This window comes from Oxyura jamaicensis, chromosome 9, assembly GCF_011077185.1.
Source record: "Oxyura jamaicensis isolate SHBP4307 breed ruddy duck chromosome 9, BPBGC_Ojam_1.0, whole genome shotgun sequence".
NCBI classification, from domain to species: domain Eukaryota; kingdom Metazoa; phylum Chordata; class Aves; order Anseriformes; family Anatidae; genus Oxyura; species Oxyura jamaicensis.
The window spans coordinates 1,993,671-2,007,316 of record NC_048901.1 but is presented as its reverse complement, the minus strand read 5'-3'; the positions used below and the strand labels follow the sequence as shown (position 1 = coordinate 2,007,316).

Here is a 13,646-nt window from a genome sequence, read left to right as displayed (position 1 = left end):
TTACCTTAACCTGAAAGAGAGGAACACAAACAGCATGTAGGATGGTCCCTATTGTACTAGGTTTTCCCGTGGCAATAAGCTGATTCCAAAGGAAGAGCTATACCTTGCTCATTTGCCTCAAACCAATGAAGTTTTCCAATGGCTTAGTAGGATATCTTACAGCCTAGACATCAACTTTCATCATCCTGAAGATGAATACATGCTTGTGTGCCACAGAAGCAGTTGAGGAGGCTGTCTGACATGCTCTCCTTTCTGTCCTGGGATACCTATGTCGTAGGTGTAAGTTCCTCACACTGATTAACATCAGTGAACTAGGTTCACCTTAGGTAACAACTAAAAAGCGAGAGGCTGGTGTATGCCTGAACTTGTTAGTAATATAAACAAGCTTCCTTTAGGATTTCCTTCATTACTTTTTTGAGGGTCTAACTGTGATTTCCATTCAAGGAAGTGTTTAAGTGTGTGAGACTGGCAATATGCAGAGTTCCCCACACAATGCCATAGCATGTAACAAAAACTGCTGTGTGCACAGCAACTGGGGGAGTGAAGGGGGGAATGACACCGAAATAGCAATTTAGCTAAATGTTCAGAAGAAATAAACTTGTGCCTTTTTCCTGCCTTTTTGAAGTTTCTGTGAGCGTGTTGTGGAGCTGGAACATGAAGTTTGACATGGCTCTAATTAGTGACTGGGAAAAGAAGGTGTATTTGAGTCAGCTGGAAAAATGTGCCTTCAAGGCTTCAGTTCTGTTGATCTTGGATCTGATTTCAAATTGGCTGACTTGCAAAACAGCCCTTTAAACTTAGATACTCCTTCAGAAGGATTGCTGTCAAAACAGTAGAAAAAATAAATAGTCATATATCTAACCCTGTAGTGCATGCAAAAAGCAGCTCTAGGAGCAGCGTGGCTGGCTGCTGTGAATGATGTGCCATAGGCACCCAGCTGTGTAGCTTGTGAGGCTTCTTCCTCTGGAAATACCCAAGTATCCCGTTACGTTTGCTGAGGCATTATCCAAACTCAAAAGTACAATATTTTCTTGGGAATTGAACTGCATTTTAAATGCTCTAGTGGCTTTATCAGACAGTCTGGAAGAAATGCAGTTGGCTGGAATATACGTCTGAAAATACAAGAAAATCACACCTTTTCTATGCAGGGTTATGTGGGACAGATATGGGAGAGAGAATACTTGTCCACAGAAAATAGTGACGTTTCCATTGTGTAACCTCCCACGCTGTTCTACGGAACTTCATCTGGCTGTTCCAGTAACAAATCCTGCTGTTTCAGATATATCCATACTTTTGAAGCTTTAAAGAGTTTGCAACCTAGTGCTGTTTTGTGCTTAGCTTCTGCAAATATGTATTTACTTGCTTAGTAACTTACAATTGAGAAGAGTCTAGGATTTCGAGAGCTGAGGAGTTTAGTAGACCTTGATGATGCAGTGAGCTACTGAGAAATGGAATTTTAGTATGAAAGCCAAATTAAAAGGAAAAAACAACAACAACAACAAAAAACCATCTACCCTGCTTAGATCAAACACTTTGTGCACCCATCTTACAAAAAAATGGGAAAGAAGCAAACACTTTGGCAAACCTGAAGCCAAGTAGATTTTTGTTTTACTTCACTCTTTTCCTCCTCGTTATAACTGATGTTCAGAAACATAATTTCAGACAACTTGAATGTTCACACTTTGTAGAAACAAAATTCCTTGGTATTTCCCAGGAGAATAATTTAGTGTGAAAACGTTTAAGTGGAGTATTTAAACCTTTTCAAGGATCGCCAACTACACTTTTGTTCAAAGCCTGTTTGCTGGACTTGATGTGACTTTGTGACCAGTTTTTGTTCCCTCCAAACTCCAGTTCTGAGTTTGAAAACAGCAAGTCACAACACAGGATCTGATCTCCACCCATCTGACTGTAGGCATATCACATGCTCGCTGTCTCCAGCGCTCAAGAGGGGAACGCTGCAGACTCATGTCCTCGGTTATTCTGTTGTGTAACAAGGCATGATCAGGCCTTGGACAAAAGCAGACCTTGTGGATTAGGTCTGCAGGGTTTCATGGAACTGCACGTAGCAGTTGGAAGCAGCAGAGCTGGAGAAGCAGTCGGATGCTGTGAAACAGAGCCACCATTCAGAGTAGTTCTGCATCTGTGCTGTGTAAGTTGCAAACGGCTATTGCCAAGCCTGGTTGTCTCCAAGAATGTGTGTACGTACATGGCAACAAATTAGAGCAGCAGCGCAAGTAGCCTGGTGCTCCTGGCTTGGTTCTCTCCCAAGAAATGACCCACCCTCAGTTCAAATCCCTTTTGGCTGCAAAGAAGAAGGGCACAAGTTTAATATTCTGGATAATAAACAGAATACTGAATTAAAATCTGGATGATGCACCAGACAGGGAATCGTTTGTGCTGCTCTGCTTGTTTCTCTTTGGGCTTTTTGCCTAGCTGGCCAGCACCCAGGGAGCGCAAACTGCTGCGGGTCACTCCAGGAGACCGGTAGCTGAGGGAAACTGGTTGGGAATTAAGTCCCACTTCCCATTCCTGATGATGAGAGGCAATTAGTAAGTGTGGCAGGGGAGTGGATGGTCTGTCTGAGGAAAGCAGCTTGCTGGGGCTCCGGAGGGAATGGCAGCTGCTCGGAGAGGAAGAGTAAAGCACTTGGACACAATGGTGTGTAAGGCCAAGCCTACGGCTGTAATACAAAATGTTTTTGAAATCCCGAGCTGATTCAAGCAGCAGCCTGGCTAAACAATTTCAGTGCCTAATAAATAAGGGATAACAAATACTAAGTGAGAGAGCTGCCTGAAGTACGCGTGCACGCGGTGCGGTGGGGCAGTGAGAGGTCAGCAGCCAGGGAGGCAGAATGGAGCAGCCTGGGGGTGGTTTCCAGGCTCAGTCAGAGGGGTGGGGAGGGCAGGGCTAGGGCAGCATCAGGTGTCCTGTACCCAGAGAGGAAGGGGGGGCATCAGCCAGGAGGCGGCTCTGTTTGGATGTGGGGGCCCGCACACAAGAGTAATGCAGTGTGTGAGGTTGTCACGGGGTGCTGGATGTGTGTGAGGGTAAATATGCCTACAAGGAAAAAAGATCACAAAAGAGAAGGGGGGTGTGTCTGGGGTTATAGGAGGTAGGAAGGATGCAACGTCCCATATGATATCCCCTAACATGGAAGGGCAGGAATGGAGGGAAAATGGAGAAATTGAATTATTCCTCTATAAAGGGAAAAAGGGATTTGAAAGGGAGGCTGAAAGCATCTTGTAGTCATAAAGTGTACCTGGGGGAGTTGCTTTGACTATGAGTGACCCAGGTAACAACCAACAAATAATTAAATTTCTGCCATAAGCAAGAGAAACTTATGGAACGGGGACACTAACGCACTGTGACCTGCTGTAGGGGTGTATGCCTCTTGTGTGCGTGGGGAGGCCGAGAGACCTCCAGCAGGGTCTGAGCTTTTCTCATGACGAGCATTATAAACAGCAGAAGAGCCCAGACAGCTTTAAAAATAACTTGAAATTTAAGTGTATTTATGTATCGCTGTGGAGAAACTCTTTATAAAAGTCCCAGCAATATGTTATGCCTTAAAAAAGAGGACATAGGTGGGAAGTGAAGAATAACAGAAATGGCAAGAATCGAGTAAATTAAGTTCATAGAAGAGGAGCTCAGAGCTCTGAGCTGTAGACAGAAAATAGTGGGAACAGATTTCTCATTTCTGCCAGGTATAGGGAATAGATTCTTTCCTCTTTCCTGACCTTTTAATCAGATAAGTATCTGAAGTCTTATTTACTTTTAATCTTTAGGAAAAGGGGAAGGTGCACAAATCTGCTTTTGTCATGAGAATATAGTGAGACTATTTATAATCACCTGTAACTTATGTGGCTAGATAAGGTGTGCTGTTAATTTTGTGGTTTGGAATTGTGGTGTCAAAAGGGTTATTCAGTGTCCTGCTTGTGTTTACTTGGCCCAAACGCTTTCTCTAAATGAATAGTGCAGGCAGAGTGCATTCAGTCCCAATCTGGTTAGAAGTAGGGCTGTTAAATGGGAAGTGGTTTATTGATTACTATTTTTACAAGCCATGATAGCTTACCTTTATCATTTAGAGAGATTCTTATTTTGCCCTTTCGCTTAGTGCAAGGTCACGGAACCATTGATTCAGCCTTTGGTACAATTTGCAGTTAAAGAGGTGGAAACCAGGGGTGAGCAAGTGGAGTGGCTGCAGTTTTTATTTTACTTTCTTCCCACCCAACTGATTACCTGCTGCACTTGCAAGTAAAACTAATAACCAGATGGACAGATACACGTTTCTGCTCAGTCTGAGGCTTGGCAAGATGCAGTAGTTCTTCCACCAGCAGAGGCACAGGGATTCTTTGACTTGCCTCCACCCTCTCTCCACCCTCTTTGCTGAAACAGCAGCAAACCCACGTTGCATGCTTTTCACCAAAAGAGCATATGGTGGTTAGGGTGCAGTGCACAGTCTGTCCTCCAAATTAATTTTAATTCTCTATAAGACTTTCAACTAATATAGAATATTTTTTAAAAGTTGAAAAGCAGTGTGATTTGACTGACCAGGGAAGATATAATTTAAATGCTTCATTGAAACCAAAAGGACCTAACAAACAGAGCGGTGCTCTCACATGGAAGGGCAGCACAGAGCTGTCTGGGACTGCCTTGCAATTGACAGACTTTGCTTCACGATGCAGTAGCGCTTTGTGGGGAACAGTAAGGATGTCAACCGTAAGGATTTCCATGTGATATGGGCACGGGTTTGGCTCTTGGGTTGGAACCACGCTAGCAGCAGCCCTTGTGACCCCAGCTCTGTTTGTGGCACTTGTGCCATTATCAGGTCCCCTAGCAACTGTGCCTGGCGAGCGGGGAGCTGTGCTCGCGGGGCTGCTGCCCTCCTGCCTTGAAACGCTGCCCTCCTTATGCTGCAGGCAGCTCGAGGCAGAAAATGGCCCGACTCCAGCCAGGACTGTGCCCGAGCGGTTGGAGAGCAGCTGCTTTGCAAATGGCAGGCCTGCTGAAATAATGTGTTTGTGTGTCTTGGCTTCCAGAGCCATGGCGTTCTCCACGATGAAATACTTTGACAGATGTTATCCGGTGTTTGACAGCTATTGTCCAGAATTTGTCCAGAATGTCGTACCAGCTAAAGATTCCTGTAGGAACACTAGGCTCGGTACTTGGGGTGAGAGTAAAATATGGACTACACAGATTTCTTTTTCTTTACAAAGAGTTCATGATTAGAATGATCTGTCATAAAGCAGCTGCAGAAAGACAAATGAACCCCTGCAGTGTAGTCTCTGGGATTATTTTACATTAAGGAAAAACAATATGGAACAAACTATCCTTAGCCGCCTTATTGTGATAATGGAAAGAGGAAAAATCTAACAAAACCTTCAGTAATCCTAGTGATGTGCAGGCACTTCAGGATCTCTGCCAACAATAGCCCAAAGCTCTCTGTGCAACCTCAGCACTAGGTTGCTTCTTGCTCTGTTAGCAGAAGCTTTCTGGTAACAAGTTTAGCGTGCTAAGAGTTAATTTTATTCTGTGCTTAATAAGTTGTTAGCTCTTGAAAACTTCTGTGCTGACAACTGTTGACATGTTTCATTGGCTGTTTTCCCTGGCTTTCAGAGAAGTGTGATTGTGTTACCTTTGTAGGTGCTGGTGGTTTACCAGACGGATGGATGATAGGAAAGGGAATTCCCTGAGAAAATGATGCTATAAAACACACAATGTACAACTTCTTTGGGAAGCTTCTTAATTCTTGTAGCCTTGTTCTTTAAAGCATTTCAGCTTCAGAAGTACTTGAGTACAATGAGGGCTATCTGCACCACGGAGCCACTTTCAGAGGAAACGTGGGAGGCAAAGGCAATTTCCCTACAGCTAGTAAAAACGAAGATGCATGATTATTTCTCCTGTTTATAAAGAAATTGGGCTTCATATTTATGAGAACAGACAAGCTGATTAGTATTGCAGTAACCCATGGTCAATACAAATATCACAGGCACTACTTCATCTCGCTAACTGTGCTTCATGATGTGGGGAAGGCTTCATCTGTTGCTTGTCATGCCTGGCTAATTGTACTGCTAATAAGAATTGGGTTTTGAGGACTATTGACCTTCATGCCTCTGTGGGAGCTGAGGATGCCCAGTGCTGGACAGGATGAAACCTAGTTTTCTCTTGCTGCTGATGTAAATGAGGAGTAAAATTCTTAGATACGCTGGCATGGTTATGGTGAAAGAAGGCTGGATGCTTGTGTGTTTTTTTTATTGGTGATATTGGCTGTTGTGGTGACAGTCACCAGGTGTGAATGATAATGGTGAATGGTGAGGAACATCTCATGGAAACAGGAAATGGCAGATAATAGCAACTGCAATGAAAATGAGCTGGGTCTGCAGCACCTACACAGCAAGGCAGGGAAGGAGAGAGACAAGATAGGTAATATGGCTTCTCTCATCATGTTGAATTTTTTGATGGGGATGGAAGCCTGAGATGGAGCTGGAGGCAGGAGACTTTCTTGTCTAATCCCCAGGCACCTCCCCCTTTTCAAGAGTAACCAGGGGAGCCTGGCATTAGTCATTCCTTCAGGTAGCTGGGGAGCAGGAGGGATTTATGGCTGAGCAGCGAAGGGTTTACAAGTCAGTCACAACTCATCTAATCGCAGCCACGGAGCTGGCTTTAATTTGAGCATTTGGTGTTGTTGGCAAGCTTTCCATCTATCATAAAAAAAGCCACCAAATTAATGAAAATACTTGCCAACCCTCTTACCTCCCCCACAAAAAACATTAAACAGGCAAGTGGCAAAGACGTGTCTGATGTTGGATTAATACTGGCAGGGGCGGGAGAAAGCATCTATTGATCTGCTTCACATAGGCACGTCTATAACTCAGATGACTGTGTGAAGATGAAATAGGTACAGGGAAGTAGTTTGAGGTATTGGGAGAGAAGGAATCTGCCTCTGATAATTGTACTCATGGGCAAAGCAGCTTTTAAAGCAAATCAAAGCGAAGAGGTTGGTCTAAATTCAACTCTGCTACAACTCCACCGAGGGCAGTAGCATTACACCATGGCTGGATTTGTCTTTCAGCCCTCCACAAAGGGGGCATTATTGTGGCTGCTGAAATGAATTGACAATATAGTGGGTCTCAGGAGGGGATATTCAGAACAGTAAAAGCCCTGGCCGGGTACCGCAGGTGGTGCAAAGGGCTCTGTGTTCCCCAGGTGCCACAGGGAGGCCTTTTTCTTCTTGTGGAGTGAAAGGCAGTGATGAGAGTGATAGATGGCAGCCTACCTGCCTATAGAAGTCGTCATTAATGTGGGCAGAAATAATCAGGCCTTTGTTCTGGGGTGGGGGAAGCAGCCAGCAGCCTTGCTGAACAAGTGGAAGTGTTAGGTTATGTGCGTCTCTTCTCTGGGACAGGGAAGGGAAACACTTGGGAGGACAGTGCAAAGCTCATGGTAGTAATCCTCCCTGCTTTATTTACAGTTCGTAGCACTTTCAGCTCGGGGTTCTTCAGTGACAGCTAAAGCTGAACAGTACCAGGCTTTCCCAGATAAACAACCTTCAACAAAATAACTGTGTGAGGCAACTCTGATTTAGTAAGTGGCACTCTTCTCCCTGACTCAATTCTGTAGCACTGTGAGTCTGGGGACACTGCTGTCATTTAGGCAAGCGATGGTCATGAATCCTTGGTTACTTGTGACAGAAAAGATACCTTGCTTCCTTTCTGAAAAAAAAAAAGGTAAGGATTGCATTCATGTGCAGGGTCAGCTCCTTCAGCAACAAAAATGCAGGTTACTCTAAATAAGGTTTTTCCATTGCTTTTTTTTAGCTTGTGGATGTGGAAGGGCTGAAAGTGCCCCTTCTCTGCCTAAATTTTAACATTTAAAAGTAAACTTTGACTTATGTTCCAGTCTCCCTCCCAGCTTAATTGAAGTTTGGATCAGGCCATCCTCAAAGAGGAGAAAAAACCAAGTGCTCTCACTTTTCTGTGAGAACAGTAGTCTTCGAGTTTCTGCAGGGTGAAAATGCCAAGAAAGACTTCATTTTCGTAATGATGAGGAGCATGCTGGAAGCAACAGATTGAAATCAAGGGAAGGAACTTTAGGCTTTATATCATGAACATAGTCTTGCAGTGAAGCCTGTGTGCTGCTGTGCTGTGTCCTGAGGAAAGAGGCAGAGCAGGCCGGCAGCTGGCTCTGAGGCAGGAAAGCTGAAATGCTGAGCTGGGAGGCTGCTGGTCCTCTGTGATTCCCAGCCTTTCCAAGCTCTGGGCAGAGGCTATTTCAGCCTCAAGTCCTGCGGCAGGGGCCAGTAACATGGGGCTGTTCTGCCCCAAGTGTGACTGAAATTGCGTGCAGGGTTTTTGCCAGAGGAGTGGGAAGCAGCCCCAGATGCAATCTGCTCCTACCAGATAGGTCAAGTTTTGTCTGCAGCGTTGAACCCCGGCTCTCTGCTAGTCCAAATGCAAGTCCAAAAAATGTCTGAAGACAAGAGTCCACACCCCATCTGCAGCCTGTCATACAACAGGGGCAATGCAACATACTTTTTGCTGGAGCACAGAGGAGCCCTGAGTTAGCTAGCAGTTGCTGATTTGCATGTAACTGCCTGCAGTAAATGGCGGCACAGTGCCTTCAAGTCCCTTGTCCTCCCATCCTTGGAGTACTGATTTTGGGTCCCTCTTGCAGTCCAGCAGAAAAGATGACTACAGAGGCTCTCTGCCCAGCCTGGCTTTCTGGTATGCAGGGTGGGGATCAGTGGAGGGCACACGCAGCCTTCCCTGCTTCTGGCAAGGAGACCAGCCAGGTGTGCGTGGCTGGGATGTCTGGCCCAGTAACTTTCTAAGCTATGTTCCCCAGCATGAGGTGAGGTGTGGGCTGTAACTCATCCCTGTGCAGTGCGACATGCTTTGAGATGGAAGGCAGACTGGAGGTTTTTGATGGTATCTCCTTTAAGCTCAAAGATCAGGAATCATTTGATATGTCTACCTTCTGAGTTAAAAAATCCTGAAGTCCCACAGACCTCTTCAAAAAAAAAAAAGGGGGGGGGGGGACAGACCAAGTTGCTAGTCAGAGGGATTTGTTCTCTTGGGAAAATGCTATAGTCCTAGCAGTGCATTAGAGAAATCGGCTGTGCTGCCTAGATGTATGCTGCTCAAGTGGCTGTAAAACCTCTCTTAGGTATTTGAATTCAAGCTGCTTCTGCAAGACAGGGAGAAGTAGCCCCACAAAACAGGGAGCACTTACAGGGTAACTGGCACTGTGCATGGCAAGCCTCTCTCTGAGCTCAGTAACACTAGGGACTAGGGTGGGATTAAGCGTCTCACTCATAAGGGAAACCTGCAGCTGAACTCATGCACGGTAAGATTTCAGCAGGTAGATTTGAAATGAAGATCACTGTGGGTTCCGAGCCCTAAGGGAGTGAAGGGATGTCCTAAGGATGTCCATCCCCTCTGACTGATACCCACCTTGCTTGCAGCTACAAAGCAGGTGATAAAAATGTGTGTCGGTGCTGTTAGTGACCCGTCTTATCAACCCTGGAGATGAAGGTGGGTGGCACGGGGACCCAGCTGTGTAGACCCTGGCTGGCCCAGTTCTGGTGGCAGGTGGATGGGATTTCCCATGGCTGATGTGTCGGGCAAGCAGAGCTGCCCTCTGTCAGCACCGCTGCTCCTTTCCAGCCCAGCCGGGAGCCTGCTGGGGCCTCGTCTGCTCTGCTGGTCACAAGTGTCTGTTTGCTGCCCTCCCTGAAACTGAAAGCCGTGTCAGACGTTGACATTTCTTAACTTCTCTAATTCATTTGAACTGAAAAGATCCGATTTCAGGAAGAAGGGAGAATACATATATATAAAATATACTTTTTACCCTCACTTTTTTTCTTGAAAAATAACAATTGTATTTCATAGAAACTAACCACTCCCCTCTTGTTATGAAATGATTCCTTTAGTTTGGAGTCATGTCATCACGGGGCGAAAAAATCCAAGAGAAAAAAGCTCAAAGAAAATGAAAACATCTTTTAAAACTGGGAAATGTCTAGGCTTTATTCTAGCAAAAGAGATCTGACTGGGGAAAGGATTTGTGTACTTTTTCTTCAACAAAGTTTTTTCTTCTGTGTAAACTTTTGGTGTTCTCTTCCCAAGCTTAAAAAACAAACAACTTTTTGAACTCGGGGAACTTGCCAAGTTCTTCCAAATGTGTAATTCTTATTGTATGGATTTCCTTTTGATGCTGAAGGTCATGATACTTAAATATCTCAATTTTCTCTGTGGGAGGATAAAATGAATGTTTTTGCTAAAGGCAGAGCTTATGAATGACTTCTGATTTGATTTTTAAAAATGAAAATCTGCCAGCTCCATGCAGCTGGGTGTTTAATTCATACTGAACAACTTATGCAGAAAACTTGTGTTCATAAGTCCTTTTTTAACATAGTCCTAATTTCAGGCTTAACTCCAGTTTAACAGATGCTTTTGCCCATGAGCTTATTAATAGACAGTTCTCTTTCCGTTAACTAGTGCGAGTTTCCTGGCTTTGTCGTCATGTTCCCATTTAAATCTCTGGGGGTTTTGAGGCCTTGTCATGGAAAAAAAGATGATTGTTGTGGGATGGAGCTTATTTGGGTGAAGCCGACCCTGAGCCAGCAAAGAGAGGAAGTGAGCTGGTTTGAGAGCACTGGAATTCATGTGATAAATGACTTTTTTAATGCTACCCCATCGCTGCTGGAGCAGAGACACTTCTGCCTTATCTGGAAGCTCTCTGCGTGTCCTGTATCTCTGGCTGGGTTGCTGGGCTTTGGGCCAGGGAGCACCTGAGGAGGGCACTTAGCTGAGGCTTGTGGGTGGTTTTATATAATGCCTGTCCTAGGGGGAACAGAAAATCCCCATCTCTGAAATCTTACTCTTTGTGAACTGGAATTAAAAACTGAAATCTCTTACGGGATTCAATATTGTTTCATAACTATAATCTTTTTAGCTTCACTTTTGAATTTGGGTGTAGTATACAATATCAAATAATGTCCTTCTACTAATATTTAATAAGGAATTAAATGTTCAACGCTTGAATCAAAACAATCAAAATGATTGATACTGACTTCTGCGCCATTGAACTTGTAGTGAAATCAGTGCAGTATTGTGCAGTATTTGATCTTTGATGGTGCTTTTTTGATTCCCAAATGTCTGAGTAATGTTTTTGATCACTTGCCCTGAAGTGCCCTGCAATGATGAGAGCTAATTTAACTATGCCCAAGTCGCTCTGAATCCTGTGGCTTATATGAGGTCCTGCAAATGAACAGCAAGGGTGAAGAGTGTCCAAGGGGGGAAAGAAATAACAAGGTGACTATCAATGAGCGTCAAGAACAGAGGGCTCTGATTTTGTCCTCTGAACTCCTGTACTGTCTTTGCTGGTTGCCTGCCCTGTTGAGATGAAACAGAATACTTAACATACAGAGAAAAAAGGATGTGACTGAATTCGGGGAAAAGAGGTTTAATTGCTACCTCCAGACACTTCCAAAGGGTGATACTTGCTGGCCCTCACCTTTGTATTTGAATACAGCTCTTTTTTTCTTTTTAAAAAAAAAGTTTTAAGGCGCCATCAGGACTGGTGGAGCAGATCATCCTTTGGAGAGGATGCTTCAGGCATTGTTTAGGTCTAGCCATCATGTCTATGGCCTTGCACTGCTGCATCCCAAAGCGATATTTCTCTGTGCAGGAAGGTTCTCAGGACTAAGGTTACGAGCAATAGCCCAGATAGTACAGGAGGCATGTGCTGGAGCAGCATCACAAAACCCACTTCAGTGCACACTGAGCTTTCACACAAATCCTGGCTCTCCTGAGAAGTCGTGCAGAGTGCCCCCCGCTGCTTCAGAGGGGAGGCTGAGATGTTAAGTGAAGGATGGAGTCACCGCCCCTCATATTTGCCTAGGTCTCAGCCTGGTTCTCCTGGGTATCGTCTACTTCAAAAAAGAGAAGAGGTGTGGGTGGTAAAGAGAAAGCAATGGCCTGAAGGGCAGTACTCCAAATTATTCGTTAAACAGTAGCTGAGTCATAGCACTGTGGAAATTGGTTGCACTCTTTGAGTAGGGAACTTTATTGTGCTGACCAGAAAAGTGTGTTTTGTGCTATGCCTTTGTTTTACTTCCAAGCCTTGTTGGGAGCAATGAGTGATTTTGGCACTTTCTGTGCCCTAATTTCAGTGTGATTTGAGGGTTGCAGGAGGCTTCAGTGTGAGATGCTGTGTATTCATCACTTCTAAAAGTTAGGTCACTTATTTAGGAGTTTAAGCTTAGACTTGCTGTTAACCTGAGCAGTGTTTTTAAACACAAAACAAAGCTTTGGACAAGCTTGGACGCTTCCAAAATGAACTCAGTAGCAAGCGAATTCAAGGCATAGTGAGGGTTGTTACCGACTGCCCCAAGCTATCCTGTCAGGTTGCTGGGGGAAGTGAAGGGGGAGGAGGCAAAGGGGAGGCTGTGCGCGGCTGGCAGCACCCGGACCTTCCCTACCCTAACGCTGAGGGCTGGAGCAGTGCGATAGCGCTGGCTGGGGTCACCCAGTTAGTGTGCTGGTTACTGTGGCAGACTGAGGGGTACTGAAAGTACTTTCTAAGTACTCAGAAGTTAGAGAGAGGTCCAGAAAATCATTTGGAAAACCCTGAGACAAAATTGATGTACTCTTTACTCCCATTTTGTACTGCTTAGATTTCTTGAAAAGAAGAATATGTAATGGAAGTCTTTGAGGTCATTCAGATCATCCTTCTGGTACAGCCAGCTAAAAGTCTGTAGAGGAGTTGTACTAAATCATTAAGGAGCTGTGACTATTTCAACTGAGGGCACGCATGAACCTGAATCCACGTTAATAAATGTTGTTAACTGGGGCTTAAATGGTTCCAGAAATTGCTGTCAGATGCCTAGAATAAACAGCTTTCCTTGTTCTCCTGATTAAGGAGAGATACTAAAAAAAAAATATCAAAAAATATTTGTTAATGTAAATGAATTAAAACTTTTCTGGAGTGTATATGGTACAAGAAGTGTCACTTGTTTGTTCATTGTAGGTGTTTCATCAGCTTTAAAAAATTACAAGCAACTTCAAAGCTGTGTGTACAGAAGGTATAAAACCTCCGTAACGTGGCTGAGTGTTCTTCCTTGGGAAATCTAGCTGGAATATCTGCCTTTGCTTACAGACTGAGGCAGGTTGTGTTCCTGATGTTTCTGAAGTGACAGTTAAGTAGTTATTGGCAAAGGTGGTTTAGAGTTACTGGTTGTGAACACCTGAACTACTCTAAAAGTCTGGGACGCTGTCTCCATGTTCCTTTCTGTGTAATGAAGTTCTCTTCCAGTCCTTACAGCTTCAGCTTTGGGATCCATCACTGCATTGTCCGGTGAACCAGGTCAGGCTAAAACCCTGCCAGGTGCTGGTGCGTGGGGAGCTTGCCCCGCTGGGGAGGATTTGTTTTAAACCCAACTTAGGGAATCCAAGGCTCCATGGCAGATTCTCCATTACTGATGTTCAGGCCTCTAAATATCAGGATCTGAGTGACAGCAGACTGATTCCCGCAGCAAGCGAAGCAGTTATGGAACAGAATAGGGCCTTTTTTTTTGTGTGTACAACATGTTGCATTCATCAGGGCTTCCTTTTTTTTTTTTTTTTTTTTTTTTTTTTTTTTTTTTTTTT

General features: G+C 44.5%; 1 protein-coding gene across 1 annotated transcript in view; it reads right to left on the bottom strand.

Moving 5' to 3' along the window:
* Nucleotides 1–1,756: 1,756 nt before the first annotated feature.
* The window catches only part of SLC9A9 (solute carrier family 9 member A9), a 228,530-nt gene continuing 216,640 nt past the window's right edge, over nucleotides 1,757–13,646 (bottom strand). The window contains exon 15 of the mRNA XM_035335056.1: nucleotides 1,757–2,302. Coding sequence (XP_035190947.1) covers nucleotides 2,218–2,302 — 85 coding nt within the window. The 3' untranslated portion in view covers nucleotides 1,757–2,217. The remainder of the gene's footprint in view (nucleotides 2,303–13,646) is intronic.